This window comes from Brassica napus, chromosome C2 (genome assembly GCF_020379485.1).
Source record: "Brassica napus cultivar Da-Ae chromosome C2, Da-Ae, whole genome shotgun sequence".
NCBI classification, from domain to species: Eukaryota; Viridiplantae; Streptophyta; class Magnoliopsida; order Brassicales; family Brassicaceae; genus Brassica; species Brassica napus.
In genome coordinates, this window is record NC_063445.1 from 38893270 (window position 1) to 38914891 (window position 21622).

Consider the following 21622-nt stretch of genomic DNA (forward strand, 5'->3'; position numbering starts at 1 on the left):
CGTTTCTTGAGTCCGTCAAGGACGGTCTTATTGATTGTCTCGGCTTGGCCGTTACATTGCGGATATCTTGGGGTCGATTTATTCATTCGTATCTTCCATTTCTCTCAGAATGCTTCGAACCGGGTAGATATGAACTGAGATCCGTAGTCCGTTACGATCTTGTTGGGAACCCCGTGTCTGCAGATGATGTTTTTCCATACGAAGTTTTCCACTTGGACGTCTTTTATACTAGCGTACGATTCTGCTTCTATTTTGAGTTATGGAGGGGACCAACTATATCCATAGCCCACCGCATAAAAGGGTATGGGGTTGTGATGGAAGAAAGAACCTATGCGGGTTGACGGATGGTGGGGGCGTGCCTTTGGCATTTTTCACGTTTCCGGGCAAATTTCCCGCAATCTTCGATCATTGTTGGCCAGTAGTATCCGTGGCGTTTAATTTTCACTGCGAGCGACCTTCCACCGTAATGGTTTCCGCAGGATCCAGAGTGGACTTCTTCCATGACCTTTCTCACCGTTTCTTCTCCCAAGCATGTAATTAGTGGGCCGGACAATCTCCATTTGCAAATTTCCCCATCGACCGTTACGTATTTTGCGTGCCGCCAACTTTTCGGAAGGTAGCTCTCCATCGACGATGTAAGCTCGAATTGTCTCCAGCCATGCCGTGTCGCAGCCGTAGTCGGACTGTTCTGATTTTTCCTCGGTTGTACTATGATTTTGTCAGCGTCATCGTCTTGGTCCCTGATGAGGTTAGCAATGATTGGTGGTCCGATACTTGGATGCTCGATGAACTCGACCGGAATTACTCGTTTGAGACCTGGGTCCGAGCTCGATGCCAAAGCAGCGAGAGCATCTGCTTGGACATTTTCGGAGCGGGGAATTCGTGTAAGGGCAAAGCAATCGAAGCTCTGAGCTAGATTGTGGACCAGTTTGAGATATGCATCCATCCTTTCGTCCTTTGCTTCGTATTCTCCACCATATTGACTTGCGACTAATTGAGAATCGCAATAGGTGTGTATGTTGCGTATTTTCAATCCGTGAGCTAATCGCAATCCTGCAATGAGTGCTTCATATTCGGCCTCGTTGTTGGATGTGTGAAACTCCAGTCTAAATGACTGTTCCAGGATTTCTCCAGTCGGCGATGTGAGGCGAATCCCAATGCCCAACCCTTGTTTCGATGAAGATCTGTTCACGTGAAGGAGCCAAGTTGAATTTGGCTCTTTGTTAGTTACAGTTCCCGTTGGAAGTTCAACCAGGAAATTCTCAAGTACTTGGGATTTTGCGCTGGTCCTTGGTCGGTATTCGATATCGTACTCACTTAGCACGACTGCCCATTTGGCTAGCCGGCCTGACTGACTTGGGCTGTGCAAAAACGTCCGCAGAGGGAAGGTCGTGAGGATGAAGATCGTGTGAGATTGGAAATACGGTCTAAGCTTTTGTGCCGATGTTACGACCGCGTATGCTATTTTTTCCATTAGCGGATACCGTGACACATCATTTAGCAAAGTTTTTCTTATGTAAAAAATGGGTTTCTGTTCACCGCTGTTGCTGATACTGCGATATATAAGAACAAGGGTTCTCCTTCGACAGGTTTTGCGAGAACCGGAGGAGTGGCCAAGTAGCGTTTCAGCTGTTGAAACGCGTTTTCGCACTCTTCTGACCACTCGAATTTTTTGTTCCCCCGTAGGATATCGTAGAAAGGTAAGCATTTGTCCGTTGATCGTGAGATGAATCGGTTAAGTGCTGCGACTCTCCCGGTTAATCTCTATACTTCCCGCTTTTTCTTGGGCAAAGCCATCTCGATCAGTGCATCGATCTGTTTTGGATTAGCTTCGATACCGCGGTACGTCACTAGGTAACCGAGGAATTCCCCTGACGCTACGGCGAATCTGCATTTTGCCAGGTTAAGCTACATGTTATGCAAGTTTAGCCGCGCGAAACATTCCTCAAGATGAGACACGTGATCTTCCGCATGGAGGGATTTGACGAGCATGTCGTCGATATAGACCTCCATAGTTTTACCGAGTTGTTCGGAGAACATCCGGCTCACGAGTCGTTGATAAGTTGCGCCGGCGTTTTTTAGGCCGAAAGGCATCACCTTGTAGCAATAAGTTCCGCGATATGTAATAAATGCAGTTTTTTCGCGATCGTCAGGGTTCATCATAATTTGATTGTAACCCGAGAAGGCATCCATGAAGGATAAGAGTTCGTTTCCCGCAGTTGCTTCGACCAATCGATCGATGTACTGTAAGAGGAAGCTATCCTTTGGACAGGCTTTGTTAAGGTCAGTAAAGTCAACACAGACTCGCCACTTCCCGTTTTTCTTCTTGACCACTACAGGGTTGGCGAGCTAGTCCGGGTACCTTACTTCTGTTATCGATCCGACTTTAAGGAATTTTTCAACTTCGTCGTTGACCGCAGTAGCGCGTTCGGGTCCCAACTTTCATCTTTTCTGTTTGACTAGTTTGAAGGTTGGATCGATATTCAGCTCGTGGCAGGTTATGTTAATGTCAATCCCTGGCATGTCTTCCGCAGCCTAGGCGAACGTGTGGAGATTCTTTTTCAGACAAGTTATGAGCTTAGTCCTTAAAGGTTGATGGAGGTTGGCTCCGATCTCGATGCATCGTCTGGGGAATGCTTCGTCAAGACATACTGATACCACGGGTTCGCAGGTCGGCTCGCGCTTTTCTTCTAGGATCTCAGCTTTCCGCAATTGCCAGAAGAGTTCTGCCGAATCTGGTTCTTGGGCTTTTTTGTCGGAGGCCAACTTTTTCCTAGGAGTGGTCTCCGAATCTGATTTTTTTCGTTTTAGTTCTGCGGCGAAGCAGACTTGTGATACCCTCGAGTTTCCCTAGGTTGTTTCGATTTCCCGAGGGTTTGAGAATTTGAGGCAAAGATGGAACGTTGATGGAATTGCCTGCATAAAATTCAACCATGGCGTGCCCATGATTACGTTGTATGACGCAGGTCGGTTGACAACTAGGAAATCTGCGATTTTTTCCATGGTTCCAGCTTTGACTGTGAGGTTAACTGACCTGAGAGCCATAGTCGTCTCCCCTGAGAGTCCTACTAGCGGGCTAGGGTTTTCCGCGATTTCAGACGGGTTAATCTTCATTCTTTCGAGGATGTTTTTGAAAATAATATTAGCCGAGCTTCCAGTATCAATTAATACTCCTGCGATGTCGATGTTCTGAATCGTCAACTCGATGACAAGGAGATCGTTGCGAGGTTTGGTCTTGTTGACCGTTGCTGCCCCCTTAAATGAGATGACGTCCGTACTGGTCGAGTCCCGTATGTTCTTTCAATCGCCAATCGTCATATCTGATTGAGCGTTTTGCGGCTGAGAGTTAGATGCCAAAAAAGGCAGGTGGACAGAGGAACTCGAAGGAGTACTCTGGTCGCACCAGTACTGGTCGAGTCCCGTATGTTCTTTCAATCGCCAATCGTCATATCTGATTGAGCGTTTTGCGGCTGAGAGTTAGATTGATTTGTACCCCCCTCCTTCTAGCGTCAAACTATGGGAACTGAAATTCACACCGTCGATTTCCGTTAAATTAGGAAAGTGAGAAAAACCCTAATTTCCCAGAGGTCCCGGATATCTGTTAAACCACACGCGAAGCAATCAGAATACGAGAATGAAAATAATGAAAATATAAGAAATCGTAAAAAGAGAGCAAAAAGAAGTCTTATTCCGAATTTGCGTATGAGCGTTTACAACAAGGTAGGAGCCTGGGCTACAAGACCTGTCGGCGAGTTCCCTTGTTCTAATAACCTAAGACTGAAGAACCTAGTTGAGTCGCAGCTCGAAATAACAAAAATGGAAAGTTGCCTAATTTCTCTAAGTGCTAAGTTTGCTCTGGAAAAGTTCTTCATGATTAAGCCGTCATAACTCGAAAATGGAGATATTCCATTTTTTCCGATCTTCCCGATCTCGCCTAAGACTCCTTATATACTCCCTCCAAGGTCGGTTTGAGCTTTCCTCTTCTACTCTTAAGCCGTCATAACTCGAAAATGGAGATATTCCATTTTTCCCGATCTTCATGATTATCTGCGGAAACTTAACATTTATCTGTGAAAATTTGACATTTATATTTTTGCGGACTAAGTATAAACTGCCATAGTATCTATGGACTTTTCCTTAAAAAATCGTATGTGGGTTTCTAATTACGTTTTAGACCTATTTGGGCCGTCTTTCGACTCGAAACGTTTATTACGATTATTTTCGATAAAAATATACTTTCCACAATTTTTATCGTAAAGTTTAAGTGATAACTCCAATCGATGGGAGTGTGAGATGGTATTGCTGTGGCCTGTAGAAGATAGTATTAAGGAATTTAGACGAGAATGCATGGATTCATGTCGTGGTGATTTTACTCGTTGATTGATGTTCGGGACAGTCCAGTCATTGAATCGTGACCTGGTCCGTGCATGGACCGGTCACAACGTTGCGACCGGATCCGTGTGGACTGGTCGCGACGTTGCAACCTGGTCCGTGCCTGGACCGGTCGCAACGTTGCGGCCTGATCCGTGCGGACTGGTTGCAACACTGGTCGCAACGTTGCGACCTTGTCCGTGCGTGGCCCGGTCGCAACGTTGCGACCTGATCTGTGTGTACCTGTCGCAACGTTGCGACCTGGTCCGTATGTTGACCGGTCGCAATGTTGCGACCTGGTCCGTGCTCGGTTCGGTCGCTATGCGTTAATCGGTTTGTCCGATGTTCTCGGACAATTGGTGTTTGGTGGCTCGATCGAATCTACTTAATAACTTCATCGTGAAAATATTTCCGCAAGGGAATCTTTACGAAAATTACTTTTCCGAGAAGTGTTTTTACCCGTTTTTAAGGATATTTGGATGTTAACTCCGTTGTGACCGTTTTTGACCCCAACACTCTTCATGCAACAACGCAACACTCCAGAGCACCAACAGAGAGTTACAAACGAGTTCTATGACACAGCTGGTGGAGTAGATGATCGTTTCCAGCCAAAATAGCGACAACATACTCGACCACAATCGACATTAGCATCCCAACATCAATCGACAGAAGTCCAAAAGTTGGAAAAAGAGACTACGACCATGATGGAATAAGGAGATTCCACTGGGAACAGAAGGATGAGTATGGAGTCTTCAGAGATGAGCATGGACATGCACGAGGTGTAGATGGATACATTATCCATGTATCCAAGGATGATATCAAAAATCTTCTATAAAGAGCCTCAATGGATGAGCACAGCTACATATGTCTTCCAGAACATTTAAGGTCATTCACACAGACCAAGCTGGTACCCGAAATCTACACCAAAGATGAGATAAATGAGATGCTTTATGGAATATGTGGAGCTCAGGAAAAGAATGAAGATGACTTCCAGATGAAGCTTGATGGTGTCTACTACCCTTTGAATTATAGCATTAGTTGGTTGACTACATGCATGGAGGAGATGAGGCAAGACATTGCCAGAATGCAGACACAGCGTGCAGCCGAAGCAACTACACCAACATCGATCGACAGAAACATCTCGCCATCGATCGACGATGACCCATCACAACCAAATCCGATGAAGTCAAAACCAGATTCTTACACCAGAGCAGGGGTTGATCAAATGTTAGAAGAGATCTGCAGAACTCTGGGAGCAGTATAAGACATACTTTACAAGAGATGTGATGACATCTATTTCCCATGGGACATCACCATCAGTTCTTTGACTTCTCAGACAGAAGCAATGCAGAGAGAGATAGTGGAGATTCAGAGATAGATCATGAGTCGTCCAGAGGCATCGACATCGATCGACAGAGGTATCAAGATATCGACCGACAGTCACAGAAGACCATCGATCGACGAAGCCACACCAACAGACCGAGGACAGCTAGTAAAAAAGGTGACATCAGATATGTCTGATACAATCAACCATGGAGAGTAGATCTCAGATGAAACATACGCCACACTCGTGAGACATCAGTTCGAACTTGAATGTCTTGGAGACAGACTGCAGAAGATAGATAATATATACAACTGCAACAATGAAAGACAAATGGCGCAGAGGAGACGAGGCAATGAGAGACTTCACTGGTACATAGTTCACAAGAGCAAAGAAGAGATAGAGACTTGCTTCCTAGCAAGTACCTACTTTCTACATTACTAGCCAAATCACCTCCAAAGTCAAGCTAAATGACTATAACAAAGCGCTGAGTGGGAGGAAACCCACTGTTACGTAATTTGAATTGGTTTTCATTAATTTAGTACTTATGTTAGTTTTAAATTTTCACAGGTCATAAAAAAAATACAAGTAGACGATTGCCAAGAGTATCGACCGACGAGACCATGCCGATATCAATTGACATAATATCACTTGTGCGACCGATGACAACATCTTAACATCGATCGACATCTATTCCAGTCTGGTATATCGTTCTTACTTGTTAAATTGAGTCCTTTTGCTTTAGTTATCACCATAACTTCGACTGAATTTACACTGGGGACAGTGTAATTTAAGTCTGGGGGGAGGTTTACTGATATTAGTTTATTTAGTGAGTCTTATTTAAATGTTTTCAAAAAGAAGTTTTTATTGAGTCAAGAAGAGGACAATGAACCTATTGATTTTCCTCGTTATCTAACCACACCATTCTAGACTTACTAGTTGCAGATAGCACTAAGATATTAAAGTGGATCAACCTGTCAACTATGTTACACTTGCTGAGAATGTTTGAAGAAACCAAAGCTGACCTCCAACCTAACTGAGCTCAACTTTGCTTGTCTTGGGGCTTGGTATACATGGGATCGGATTCTTCAAACAAGTCTGGAAGTTAACACTTGAATCTCACCATGAATCCATCCTAATTGAGCTAGGATTGTTAGAGTAAGGCGAAAGCTGATCTAGTAAGCCTAGTGAGCATTATTCAACCCGCGCGTAAAGTCTGACTAAGAGCACGTCGATCGATATTCCTATAGAATAATCGATCGATGGTGCAAAAGGTGTATCGATCGATATTCCTCTAGAATCATCGATCGACACTTAGATCTGGTCAATAGACAAACCTAGAAAGCAAACGTTGATCGGTTTGTTCATAAGCGATTGAGCTCTATAATATCATGCGTACAACTGTTAAGCATCTGTAGGATTATAATTATGATTCTCTAAATAGAAACCCTAAGTCTAGCTATTTCATTAAGTGTCAAAAATCCAATCAAACCAATCAAGCAACTACCTTGCTCACAACCTGCTATTTACATTTAAACATAATTAACCTAGCTTAATCACTCTGATTAGATTTATTAGGTTCCATAGCTCCTTGTGGATTTGATCCCTAAGTACTACAACTGAACCTTTTATTTGAGAGAGTAATTCACTCCTTAGGGTAATTTGAGTGAGATCAATGCCTTCCCATATATGTCTAAATTGTCCATGATCTCCCTGCATTGGCTTACTTCCCCCTTACAGAAGAAAAGACTATCATCTACAAAAGAATATGTGTGAACTTTGGGCTCGCTCTAGCAACATGGAAGCCTACTATCTTATTTTCTGCTTCTTCTCCGTTCAAGAGCGAAATAAACACCTCCATACATAGTATGAACAAGAATGGAGAAAGGGGGTCTCCTTGTCTCAAACCTCTCCTTGGTAAGATTCTCCCTCTTGGTTGCCCATTGACTAAATCTTGATATGTGACTGACGTGACACAACACATAATGAGGTCAACCAGTCTCTCATCAAAACATATCTTCAACATCAAAGCTGCTATGAAACTTCATTCCACTCTATCATAGTCTTTTCTCATATCTATTTTAATAGCCATAAATTATTTCCTACATCTTTGGTTTGTCCGTAGGGCGTGAAAATTTTCTTGCGCTATCAAGATGTTATCTGTAATCAAACGTTTTGCCACAAAGACATATTGTGTCTCTGAGATCAAGCTCGGGATAACCCTTTTGAGTCTCTTGCATAATCGCTTGGAGATAATCTCGTAGCTCCCGTTGCACAGACTGATAGGTCTAAACTCAGTCCTCTCCCGAGTTTATTCTTCTTGGGAATGAGGCTGATATCCATCTGATTCAAGTGAGGATCGAAGCTTCCCGTGGCAAAAAAATCCTTCACTAATCTGATAATGTCTTGACGCATCTCACGCCAGAATTTTTGGTATAATTTACTAGTCATGTCATCTGGTCCAAGTGCTTTCTCTAGATTGATATCAAATAAAGCTCTCCTTATCTCATGTTCTGATGGTTATGCTAGAAGTGCCAAGTTGTCGGCGAGAGACACCTTTCTAGAGATAAACTGAAGTGAGGCATCTAGGTCTGAGGGTGAAGAGGTGGATAAGAGATCTCAAAAGTATTGAACAACTACGTTCTCCACTTCGATTGCACTCTCTACCAACTTCCCATGTTTATCCTTGATACTAACTAGTTGATTCAGGGCTCTTCGTTATTTTGTAATGGCATGATGAAATTTTGTGTTCCTGTCCCATCTCTATGCCATTGGCCTCTACTTTTTTGTTCCCAAAAAGTAGTTTTTTCTATAACAGCAAATATCAGTTGTCTTCGTAAATCCTCCAACTCTTTTGTTGTAGAATTATCATTATTTTGGGCCAAATCTATCTTATTCTTTATTTCTTCAATCAATACAGTGGATTGTTGTACTTGAGCTTCTTATGAGACAGCTAGAAGACAAAAAAAACACATATTCAAATATTTTAAATGTATGAGAAGAAAAACGTTGGTGAAAGGAAAAACTCTATAATAGAGTTGTTGATAAGAAGAGATAGACTTTGCATTCTAGATAGATGTTTCTTCATTTTGCCATCACAGCCTCTACAGTGACAGCGAAGAGAGTCTAAGAACAACCACTTGCATTTCGAAAACAAACTCACAACAAAATCAACCCTCAAATCTCTCTTTATTTTACATTCAATATCTACTTTACTTTACTTTACTTGCATGGTGGTCTGAACCAGAAGAAATCTTCTTTTTCTCTTCCACGGCAGCGTTAGAGCCTCTTCTTGCCTCAGAAAATTCACCTTCCTCCGCTTCAACCGTATCCTTACCCGAAGACTCGGATAAAGAAACTGAGTATGTTCTGATTTCTTATGAAGGAGTCCGACAAGGCCCTCAAACCCACTTGGACACACAGTTATGTTAAAGTGGCAGCAACCTGAAAAACTCAGTTGGGATAGGGACATCAGATACAGAAAAAAAAAAACTAAATTCTCACCTTGCTGCTTTGCGTCTGTCAAGTTTGGGTTTTGAAGCTGAAGATGACTCGAAACATTTATATTTCTACATCTTCCCCAAATTTCTGCAAAGATATCAATGATCACGCTCTATATAATGATACTAAACACACATCAACTGATATGATCATGGGAACCAGTAAAAATGTATGTTCATTGTTTGACTCCTATCTTCGAAACCACGAGGCTTCTATGCATGAAATCACTTGGAGAATGTGCTCAACTCAATTACGGAGCTCCTCGAAGAAGAATCAGATAAAACGGACTTCAGATGAAGGAGTTACGCAATTTACAAAACAGGTGATCTTCAGTTTATGCGAATTTGGACCTATGTGCATTCAATGAACAATTCCGACCAGCCCAGATGGAATTAAGCCACAAGCCCAATTGTTCTACAATCTTGGTACATCAGAGAAGCCCAGAAAAGTGGATTCAGCCCAAAAATATCAAAGGAAGACTGATTTTCGTCCAGATTCAAAATAGCATTTATTTAAGTGTGTTTCTCTCTCTTGCATGCATAATAGAGTTTGAATTTCAACTCCCAAAGTTGTGCTGCATGTTAAGATACTTTTATGGACGAAAATTACTTGTATTTCTCTATAAAAAGAGCCCAAAAATCATGAATAAGAATAAGTTTGTTTTTCAGTGAAAATTAGAGAAGTTTCTCTGTTTCAAGATGTGATGTCTTGTAATTTTTGGAACTCCATGATAATGGTGTGTCATATCTATGTTCATGGCTGGTCTAGACTTATCATAGATCCTTTCACAGATCTTTGTGGCGTCTCTCAATCCATCTCTCTATCCATTCCTTGTTGGTGTGTCATATCCAGCAAGCTGTCGATTTCTTTGGTGTGTAAATATCTAGAGAATCGATCCACTGGTGAATCAAAGGAATTTCCACAACCTTTGTGTGCTATTCAATCCACATCCTTTGATCTTTGAGATTTCACAGTCTCTAGGATGCAAAGCTTATCCCCTCACCACCTTAGAGTGCATCATCCTTGGGAGGTTTACATTATTTGGTATCAGAGCAACACTCTAAAGTCTGGTTTTATCATTCCATATTTCTATCATTTTCCCACCTATTCATCTTCTTTCAATCATCTTCTCGTCTTTCATTCTCTATTTCTTTTTATTTTTTATTTCTTTCTCTTTTTATAATTATTTCGTCAGAGAGAAAGTGCTACTGGATACTCTTCTTTTATATGAATATTTGTGGGCAAATCTTTTTTTTAAGAGGAAGGGAATGTATGATCATGGGAACCAGTAAAAATGTACGTTCATTGTTTGACTCCTATCTTCGAAACCACGAGGCTTCTATGCATAAAATCACTTGGAGAATGTGCTCAACTCAATTACGGAGCTCCTCGAAGAAGAATCAGATAAAACGGACTTCAGATGAAGGAGTTACACAATTTACAAAACAGGTGATCTTCAGTTTATGCGAATTTGGACCTATGTGCATTCAATGAACAATTCCGACCAGCCCAGATGGAATTAAGCCACAAGCCCAATTGTTCTACAATCTTGGTACATCAGAGAAGCCCAGAAAAGTGGATTCAGCCCAAAAATATCAAAGGAAGACTGATTTTCGTCCAGATTCAAAATAGCATTTATTTAAGTGTGTTTCTCTCTCTTGCATGCAGAATAGAGTTGAATTTCAACTCCCAAAGTTGTGCTGCATGTTAAGATACTTTTATGGACGAAAATTACTTGTATTTCTCTATAAAAAGAGCCCAAAAATCATGAATAAGAATAAGTTTGTTTTTCGGTGAAAATTAGAGAAGTTTCTCTCTTTCAAGATGTGATGTCTTGTAATTTTTGGAACTCCATGATCATGGTGTGTCATATCTATGTTCATGGCTGGTCTAGACTTATCATAGATCCTTTCACAGATCTTTGTGGCGTCTCTCAATCCATCTCTCTATCCATTCCTTGTTGGTGTGTCATATCCAGCAAGCTGTCGATTTCTTTGGTGTGTAATATCTAGAGAATCGATCCACTGGTGAATCAAAGGAATTTCCGCAACCTTTGTGTGCTATTCAATCCACGTCCTTTGATCTTTGAGATTTCACAGTCTCTAGGATGCAAAGCTTATCCCCTCACCACCTTAGAGTGCATCATCCTTGGGAGGTTTACATTATTTGGTATCAGAGCAACACTCTAAGTCTGGTTTTATCATTCCATATTTCTATCATTTTCTCACCTATTCATCTTCTTTCAATCATCTTCTCGTCATTCATTCTCTATTTCTTTTTATTTTTTCTTTCTTTCTCTTTTTATAATTATTTCGTCAGAGAGAAAGTGCTACTGGATACTCTTCTTTTATATGAATATTTGTGGGCAAATCTTTTTTTTAAGAGGAAGGGAATGTATGATCATGGGAACCAGTAAAAATGTACGTTCATTGTTTGACTCCTATCTTCGAAACCACGAGGCTTCTATGCATAAAATCACTTGGAGAATGTGCTCAACTCAATTACGGAGCTCCTCGAAGAAGAATCAGATAAAACGGACTTCAGATGAAGGAGTTACGCAATTTACAAAACAGGTGATCTTCAGTTTATGCGAATTTGGACCTATGTGCATTCAATGAACAATTCCGACCAGCCCAGATGGAATTAAGCCACAAGCCCAATTGTTCTACAATCTTGGTACATCAGAGAAGCTCAGAAAAGTGGATTCAGCCCAAAAATATCAAAGGAAGACTGATTTTCGTCCAGATTCAAAATAGCATTTATTTAAGTGTGTTTCTCTCTCTTGCATGCAGAATAGAGTTGAATTTCAACTCCCAAAGTTGTGCTGCATGTTAAGATACTTTTATGGACGAAAATTACTTGTATTTCTCTATAAAAAGAGCCCAAAAATCATGAATAAGAATAAGTTTGTTTTTCGGTGAAAATTAGAGAAGTTTCTCTCTTTCAAGATGTGATGTCTTGTAATTTTTGGAACTCCATGATCATGGTGTGTCATATCTATGTTCATGGCTGGTCTAGACTTATCATAGATCCTTTCACAGATCTTTGTGGCGTCTCTCAATCCATCTCTCTATCCATTCCTTGTTGGTGTGTCATATCCAGCAAGCTGTCGATTTCTTTGGTGTGTAATATCTAGAGAATCGATCCACTGGTGAATCAAAGGAATTTCCGCAACCTTTGTGTGCTATTCAATCCACGTCCTTTGATCTTTGAGATTTCACAGTCTCTAGGATGCAAAGCTTATCCCCTCACCACCTTAGAGTGCATCATCCTTGGGAGGTTTACATTATTTGGTATCAGAGCAACACTCTAAGTCTGGTTTTATCATTCCATATTTCTATCATTTTCTCACCTATTCATCTTCTTTCAATCATCTTCTCGTCATTCATTCTCTATTTCTTTTTATTTTTTCTTTCTTTCTCTTTTTATAATTATTTCGTCAGAGAGAAAGTGCTACTGGATTATTTCAAAAATATAAACTCAACTCTTATTTCAAAAATATAAACTCAAAGTTCCAAAAATATAAACTCAAGTCTTATTTTATTTCATGAAGATTACAACTTATTTATAGAATACTAAACTTGGTGAGAAAACTAAATACTTATTACATGGGAAATGATAAAATGAGTGCATGGAGGAGAGATAATGTTCTTGAAACAAGCATTCCTTGCAAGCAAGAGAGAGAAGCTTTCCATGCAATGAAACACCAAATTTTCGTAATTCCTCTTGGACAGCAAATAAACCACTTGTTTATGAATCTTTTTGGGCTTGTAACTTGATAAAAATGGGTTGGACATGCTATCTAACATCATGGATCAAATTCTGAATGTCTTTCATGCCTATAGCTTCATATACCAGCCCATGATCACATCATACTCCTCCTCTTCAAAAAGATTTGTCCTCAAATCATGCTCTCCAAAGAAAGAAAAACTTGAATATACACTTCCCAAACAATCTAGCAGATTGGTAGAACATAAATAACAAAACTTTTTTTTTCTTTTTTTTTAGAAAATGGATAGATGAGAATGGTGGATAACAGAGGTGAATACCGCTTTCAGAGTGGCTCTGATACCAAATGATAAAAAAACCTCCCAAGGAATACACTCTGAATTTGGTAAGGGATAAGCCTTGCACCGAATGAGCTAGAAAGCAACAAACGATCAAGGGATGTGGATCAAAAGGTGACACAAGAGGGGAGGAAAGTCTCTTGATACTACCCTATAATGGCCGCCTCTAGATATGACACACTAGATTAGACCAAGTTAGACTGAAGGATATTACACACCAACAATCATAAAAGTTTTGACCAATGGATATGACACACCATGATCGAAAACAGGTTTGAGAATCACTCTCAAAGTTCCAAAAATATAAACTCAACTCTTATTTTATTTCATGAAGATTACAACTTATTTATAGGATACTAAACTTGGTGAGAAAACTAAATACTTATTACATGGGAAATGATAAAATGAGTGCATGGAGGAGAGAGAATGTTCTTGAAACAAGCATTCCTTGCAAGCAAGAGAGAAGCTTTCCATGCAATGAAACACCAAATTTTCGTAATTCCTCTTGGACAGCAAATAAACCACTTGTTTATGAATCTTTTTGGGCTTGTAACTTGATAAAAATTGGTTGGACATGCTATCTAACATCATGGATCAAATTCTGAATGTCTTTCATGCCTATAGCTTCATATACCAGCCCATGATCACATCATCAACCAATAAAGGCACAAAAGACTTATTGAAGGTCTGATCAGTATCTAGACCAAAGTCAAATGTTTTTCATCTCTCAAACTTGTTCTAGTAAAATTAACATACATATTAGTCAAACATGGCTGAAATCGAACAGATAAACTGAGTAGAAGGCAACAAACTATTGGTGATATTGAAAGAACAGCTGCGTTCTAAAAATTAATGTTCAGCTGAGTGACTTTTTTCTCTTTAAGGTTTCTAGGTCTTCTACTAGAAGTTGAGCTTCGTGCTCGGAGTAAGTTAAACATATCTGATGAGTAGGGATAGCCAACAAAGCCATGGCAGATCAAGAGATTCTGATGATCGCTCTTCCGATTGCTTACAAAAACCCAAAAGGTCACTTTGTCTCAGATGAGTCTGAAGCGATAGAAACCGTAGATCTCCACTGAAGAGGGAGATTGGGGATCAAACAGGCCTACTGGGCCATTTCTTTTTATTTTTGTAAGCAAGTTCATTTCATAACTAACAAAACTTGTCTCGAGTGGGACCCATATATGTTGAGATGAATACCTTTAGAAGAGAGGAAGGTCCCCGATTATATATATAGATTTACATAATTCATACCAAAGTGCACCATTTGAAACCTTTTACTACAAATAGCATTTTGTAAATCATGTCCTTTCGTACAGATTTACCTCATTGTCAATGCATATCTTACCAAAGTGCATCATAACCAAATAAAGAGTCAATCAAGCCAATTGATACAAATAATATTCTTGTAAATCAAGCTCCTTAATACATATTTACCTTGGCATCTATGGATATTCTACCACAGTGCGTCATTTTTCTTCTCAGGGTAGAGAGTCGCTGATGAAGAGGAAGCTTCTTGGGATAGAACTAGATCCGTTGATTCTAAGAATACCTGGAAATTAGGGTTTGTTAATACTCTTCACAGTGCTTAATCAAAAGTTCTTTAGGGTTTGAGAATACTCTTCTCAGTGGTTTATAGAAACTCCTTCAGAAAAACTCCTTTTTATTAATCAATCAAAATTTGAATACAAACTTAAGCATAAACGACTATATATAAGAAAATCATAAAACCCTAAAACAATAAAGATAATTATCTTGATAATAAATAAAACACTAAATAAATATCTTATCTATATCATTCACTCTGGGTCGGAGAAGATTTGTCCTTGAATTTTGATCGTAGTCTTCGAATCCAAGACGTTTTCGAGGAAAAACTCTTCCTCGAATCTTCAATAGCATTCTTAACATAAGAATAATACAAATCTGCACGAATTTCGCACATCCCAAAATCTCTAGAAATTTTCCAAAAACTAGATTCTCCATGATTTTGCACGGATCTGATTGTCTTTTGAATCTTCACAAATCCGTTTTTGCACAAAGTTTGCACGCATCAGACAATCAAGATTCTGCACAAAATCTTCATCTGTATGATTTCGCCCTAACTTTGCACGCAAAATTTAAAAGGAACCCTCTTTGAAAACAAAGCCAATATGAAGGACATCGTCTTCATATATATTATAGATTGGATCACCATAAATTCTCTCGATAGATCTCATGGTTCCCTTTTCTCTCAACAAAAGAACTTTCGTCCAGGATAGAATAGATGCTTATACTCACCATGACATCCAGAATTGTCTTTGATTGAGAAATCAAAAGAATGCAGCTCTGATACCAACTGATGTAGCGGAAGTTTCTAGAGATAGAACTAGATCCGTTGATTCTAAAAATACCCAGAAACTAGGGTTTGTGAATACTCTTCACAATGCTTAATCAAAAGCTCTTTAGGGGTTGAGAATACTCTTCTCAGTGGTTTACAGAAACCTCTTTAGAAAAACTTTTTTTTTTATTAATCAATCAAAATCTGAATACAAATTTAAGCTTAAACGACTATATATAAGAAAACCATAAAACCCTAAAACAATATAGATAATTATTTTTATAATAAATAAAACACTAAATAAATATCTTATCTACATCAGTCGCCTCGTGTCGTCATGCATGCAAATGTCATTGCTCATTGAGGCGTCGCAGTGAAAATCCCGGCGTTGCACACTTGTTGGTGTTATTTGAGAAATTAAGTGCCACTTCTCTGACACTACTTCTCGAGATAAACTGCCTCAGACTGGTGGATGCTAATACTTAACAATATTTAAAAGACATTAGTGACAACCCTTTGAAATAAATATCATGCAAACTTTTCCCAAAAAGAAAATAAAAGCCATAGATCGAAAAGGAAAACTTCAAATAATAATTGAGGTTTAAAGAAGAACCCTAGATCAATGAATCAGAGAGTTTAAAGAAGAATCCTCAATCATTTGATCATAACACACACCCATTTTCCCAAATAAAGAATCGGTTTCAAATTGTAAACCCTAAAGCGAATGATATTGGAGAGCATGAACTAAGAAACCAAAATGCTGACTCGAAGAATAAATGAAAACGCATAGACTGAACCCAAATCGATATTAAATATAAGATCTATTGAATAAAAACGCAGAGACTAAAAGAAGAAATGAACCCCAAATCGGTGTTTGAGGATATCGAACCGGTGCGTTTTTGGTCTGGAGGCGATTTTAGGAGATATTTTGTGCGATCTAGGCTTTGCGCTGCTGCCGTCGGGATCCTTGAGCGATGGCTTCGGAGAACTCGGAGGCTCCGGCCACCGTTGCAGAAACTGTTCCGGTGAACCATGTTACAAAACAGCTACAAGTTGGGTATCTGTTGCCCAAGATAAGCAAACGTTGAAGAAGTATGAAGTGGATATTTTGACGCAGGGCGGAGTTCATTCCGTTGAGATTCCAGATGGGGTTTTGGAGAAAGTAACTCCTTTATGGGAGGACTTTCTGGTGGGGAAGTATCTAGATATGGCTCCACATGTTGCCAAGGTTCATGTTATCCTAAACAAGGTCTGGAACTATGGAGATACATCTTCTAAAATTGATGTTTATGAAGTAAACAACACAACGATGAGATTCAGGGTCCGTAATCCAAAGAGTAGGGAGAGAATACTCCGTAAAGGAATGTGGAATATTGCGGGAGTGCCGATGGTAGTCACTAAATGGACACTGAAAGCAGAAGAAGAGAAGCAAGAGGAGGATTCGATACCAATGTGGGTCCATGTGAAAAAGGTTCCCCTCCATATGTTTTCATGGGAAGGGCTCAGTTTCATAACGAGTGCAGTTGGACATCCGGTGAAGCTGCATCCGGACACTCTAGCATGTACTTCTTTTGAGGTGGCGAAGGTGTTTGTCAAAGTTGATGTGTCTAAGGTTCTACCAAAGGCAATAAACTTCTCAAAAAATGGTACGGAGTTCACGGCTGAATTCATTTATCCGTGGTTACCTTCAAGGTGTAATCTGTGTGACAAGTGGGGACATGTAGAAAAAGTCTGTGTGATGAATAAATATGATGCTAAAAACCCACCTGAAGGAGATAAAGAAGTGATTCAAAGAAGGTCAGAAGTTGCAGAGGCTGTCAATGACGCTAAGACTGATAATGAGGTTGCGGTGATAGCTCTTGGTAGTACTGATGATATGGGAAATCCAGACAAGGTGGATACTGAAGGGATAAAAGATAGCTGGTTAGAAGTATCTCCATCGAAGATAGGAAGATCTCCAATGAGATCACCAACTCGAAAACAACTGGAGGAACCGTTTATTTCAGCTTCAAAATTCTATGTTCTCTCTACGGAAGAAGAGGATGAAGAAGGTGAGACAAATGATGCCACCTCTGGGAATGCGATTGAGAGAGACGCTACTGGTGAAGAGGAGGATATCAGTGTAGTTGAGGATCTCACTGAAAACAAACCTGTAGAGGATGATAGCCAGAGAGTACAGAAACAGAGAGGTACAAAGAAAGTGCAGAATAAGATGTTGGAGAACTCAGCTCTAGCGCTAGATGTAAATCCGGTTGCAATGAGTACAAGGTCCTCCCGCCATCATCTTTAAATGTCAGGATTCTTCTTGAATGTGCGCGGATTTAACAAAACTTTAAAACATTCCGTCGTAAAAGAGTGGGTAGGAAATAAAGAGATGTTGTTTGGTTGTCTCTTGGAGACAAGGGTGAAGGAAAGGAAGGCTGATAGGATCATAAAATCAGTGTTCAAAGACTGGTCTTCATTGACTAACTATGAACATAGTGCGGGAGGTCGTATTTGGCTAGTATGGAGGGATACAGTCCGTATTACTCCTGTATATAAGTCTGATCAGATGATAACATGTTCGGTGGCATTAAAAGAAACAGAGGAGTTTTTCTGTACTTTTGTCTATGCGAGAAATACGGTTGGAGAAAGAAAACAATTATGGGAAGATTTGTGTGATCATCAAAGTACTCCATTGATTCAAGGGAAAGCTTGGATGATCATGGGAGATTTCAATGAAATTATTGCTGGTGAAGAGCACTCCGGTTACGCATAAACGCCAAATCTGCCGGCTCGTCATTGTCTGCTTAATGACTTAGGATCTCAGGGGCCTTTGTTTACGTGGTGTAATAAAAGGGAGGAGGGTATGGTATGTAAAAAACTGGACAGAGTTCTACTCAATGATGTTGCTTTGCTCAGATTCTCGCATGCTTATTCTGTTTTTGAGCCGGGTGGTTGCTCAGATCATCTTCGGTGTCGAATTCAGTTGATAAAGGAGGAGGAGAAGATAAAGAAACCGTTTAAATATATCAATGCCATTGGGAAGCTACCGTCCTTTTTACCTATGGTGGAGGAATACTGGGCATCCACGGAAAAGCTTTTCCACTCTACGTCTGCTATGTTTCGTTTCTCAAAAAAGCTCAAAGCCTTAAAACCTTTAATTAGGAATCTTGGTAGAGAGTAACTCGGAAACTTAACAAAGCGCGCAAATGAAGCTCAAATGAAGCTTACATGTAGCAGGACTATAAGAGGACTTTCTTAAATAGAAGTCTAAGCTTCATTGGCTTGAGGTAGGAGACCAAAGTAACAAGACTTTCCACAATGCAGTAAGAGTCCGCCAAGCGCAAAATACAATGAAAGAAATAAAATGTCTGCATGGCAAAGTGGCTATAACACATGAGGAGATTAAAGATGAAGCTGTTCGGTTCTTTTCAGAGTTTCTAAATAATCAACCAGAGGACTATCTTGGTGAAACAGAGGAAGAACTTGGGGAGTTAATCGATTTCACATGTACACATGAGGATATCTGTACACTTGAGAAAGAAGTAACAATGGAAGAGATCAAGAACACCTTATTCTCGATGCCATCAAACAAGTCGCCGGGTCCTGATGGATTTCCCTGTGAGTTTTTTAAAGCTACATGGTCTGTGATATTCCACGATTTTACAGTAGCCATTCAATCAGTGTTTATGAAGAGTTTCCTTCCAAAGGGGATTAACTCAACTGTCTTGGCTCTTATACCAAAAAAGACTGAAGCATCGGAGATGAAAGACTACAGACCTATTGCGTGTTGCAACATTCTATATAAGGTGGTGTCAAAGATCATCGCCAACAGGCTCAAAACCCTTATGCCAAGAATAATCTCTGCAAATCAATCTGCTTTTATCCAAGGTAGATTATTAATGGAGAATGTCTTATTAGCTACAGAGTTAGTCAAAGATTATCATAAGGAGAATATCTCACCGAGGTGTGCAATGAAGATTGATATATCCAAGGTGTTTGACTCGGTTCAATGGCCCTTTGTTCTGAAAACATTGATGGCTATGGGGTTCCCTGAGTCGTTTATCCATTGGATAAGACTCTGTATCACTACACCCTCTTTCTAGGTTCAGGTTAATGGTGAACTAGGAGGTTATTTTCAGAGTAAGCGGGGATTGAGACAGGGCTGCTCACTCTCCCCCTATCTCTTTGTGTTGTGTATGAATGTGCTTTCTCTCAAGATTGATGTAGCTGTGCGGGAGCAGAGGTTTCAGTAACACCCCAGATGCAAATCTCTTTCTCTTACACACCTCTGCTTCGCAGATGACCTCATGGTGTTTGTGGAGGGTACAAAAGAATCAATAGAAGGAGCGATTACAGTGTTTGACGACTTTACGACCTGGTCAGGGTTGAGGATCCGCTTGGAAAATCCACAATCTTCATGGCTGGTATACCAGATCATAAGCAGACCTTGATCCTAACTAACTTCCCATTCGGTAAAGGAGAGCTGCCAGTTCGATACCTAGGACTACCGCTGATGACTAAGACTATGACGAAGCAGGACTATCTCCCGCTGACAGAGAAAATTCGCACACGTATAAGTACTTGGACGAGTCGGTTCCTGTCTTACGCCAGTAGACTGCAACTGATCAGGTCAGAGATAATGAGCATTGTGAACTGTTGGGCTTCTGCGTATAGACTTCCAGGGCAATGTATCAAGGAAATAGAACAACTATGTTCAGCATTTCTTTGGCCAGGTCCGGAACTCAAAACTACAGGAGCTAAAGTTGCTTGGAAGGTAGTGTGCATGGCTAAGGAAGCAGGTGGACTCGGCATACGATTGCTGAAAGAGGTGAATAAGGTATACGGGTTAAAGCTCATTTGGAGAATGCTTTCCGGAAACTCATTATAGGGTCAATGGGTTAAGCAGAACCTGACAAAGAAGAAATCTTTGTGGGAGTTGAGCAATAAGAGCCAACAAGGCTCATGGATGTGGAAGAAGAACTTGAAGTTACGAAGCATTGCGAAAACTTTCCACAAAAAGGCAGTTGGTAATGGGAGGAACATCTCTTTCTGGTTCGAGAACTGGTCGGAGAAGGGAGTCCTATCAGACTTATTGGGTGAGAGAGGTATTATTGATCTAGGCATCAGAAGAGAAGCCACAGTTGAGGAGGCTATACTTAGCCAAAGAAGGAGGAGAAGACACAGACCTGTAGTACTTATAGAAATTGAGGAAGAAATTGACAAGGTGAGAGAAAAGCTGATCACAGATGTTAGTAGTGACGATGTAGATCTTTGGAGATGCAGAACTGGATTTAAAAATCAGTTCTCTACCAAAGAAACGTGGTATCTACTTCAAGAGGAAAAGGCGCTGTGTGTGAGGACCAAGGGGGTCTGGTTTAAACGCCAAAATTCTCGTTTGTAACTTGGATTGCGATGTTGGACAGGTTAAATACCATGGATAGAGTGTCTAAGTGGAGCGCCGGAGTTGATGAGACTTGTGTACTCTGCAAAAACGCAGCCGAGACCCGGGATCATTTGTTTTTTAAATGCTCGTTCTCTTCACAGATTTGGATGGATATTTCTCACGGTATTCTACAAGGTTCCTATACGACAACATGGAGTGCACTTCAGGTGATTGTCTCTGATCAGAGACTGGAGGCGAAAAAGCTCTATTGTATCAGATATGCATTTCAGTGTGCTATTCATGTTATATGGAGAGAACGGAACAAGAGGAGGCATGGGGAGGATCCAACTATGCCAAGAGTCCTTGCGAAGTTTATTGATAAAAGTATAAGGAACAAGTTGAGCTTAGTAACTGCCTTGGGAGGAAAGTTTGCGGGCATTCTATCTTACTGGTTTGGAAGTAGAGACATTAGATAAAAATTAGAAGAAAAACTTTTTTAGCAAAGAAGCACTTGATATAAAACAGTCTTTTTTGGTGAATATAATTTAACATTTATACAAAAAAAAAAAAAAAGAAATGAACCCCAAATCAATTTTGAATTATAAATTTCCAGTACATGTAAATGTCTTTTTATTTTCTTCATGCGATATACCAGTTTGTGTTTATTGGATTTTCCA

General features: G+C 40.2%; 1 protein-coding gene across 1 annotated transcript; it reads right to left on the reverse strand.

The window, feature by feature from the left end:
* Positions 1–328: 328 nt before the first annotated feature.
* Positions 329–1474, reverse strand: LOC111203138. The gene has a single exon (XM_022696603.1). It carries the CDS (start codon positions 1472–1474, stop codon positions 329–331), a length of 1146 nt encoding a protein of 381 aa, XP_022552324.1.
* Positions 1475–21622: the final 20148 nt, after the last annotated feature.

Bases quoted from the DNA above. Each gene is read 5' to 3' on its own strand.
- LOC111203138 (XM_022696603.1), bottom strand. From the start codon at position 1,474: ATGGAAAAAATAGCATACGCGGTCGTAACATCGGCACAAAAGCTTAGA.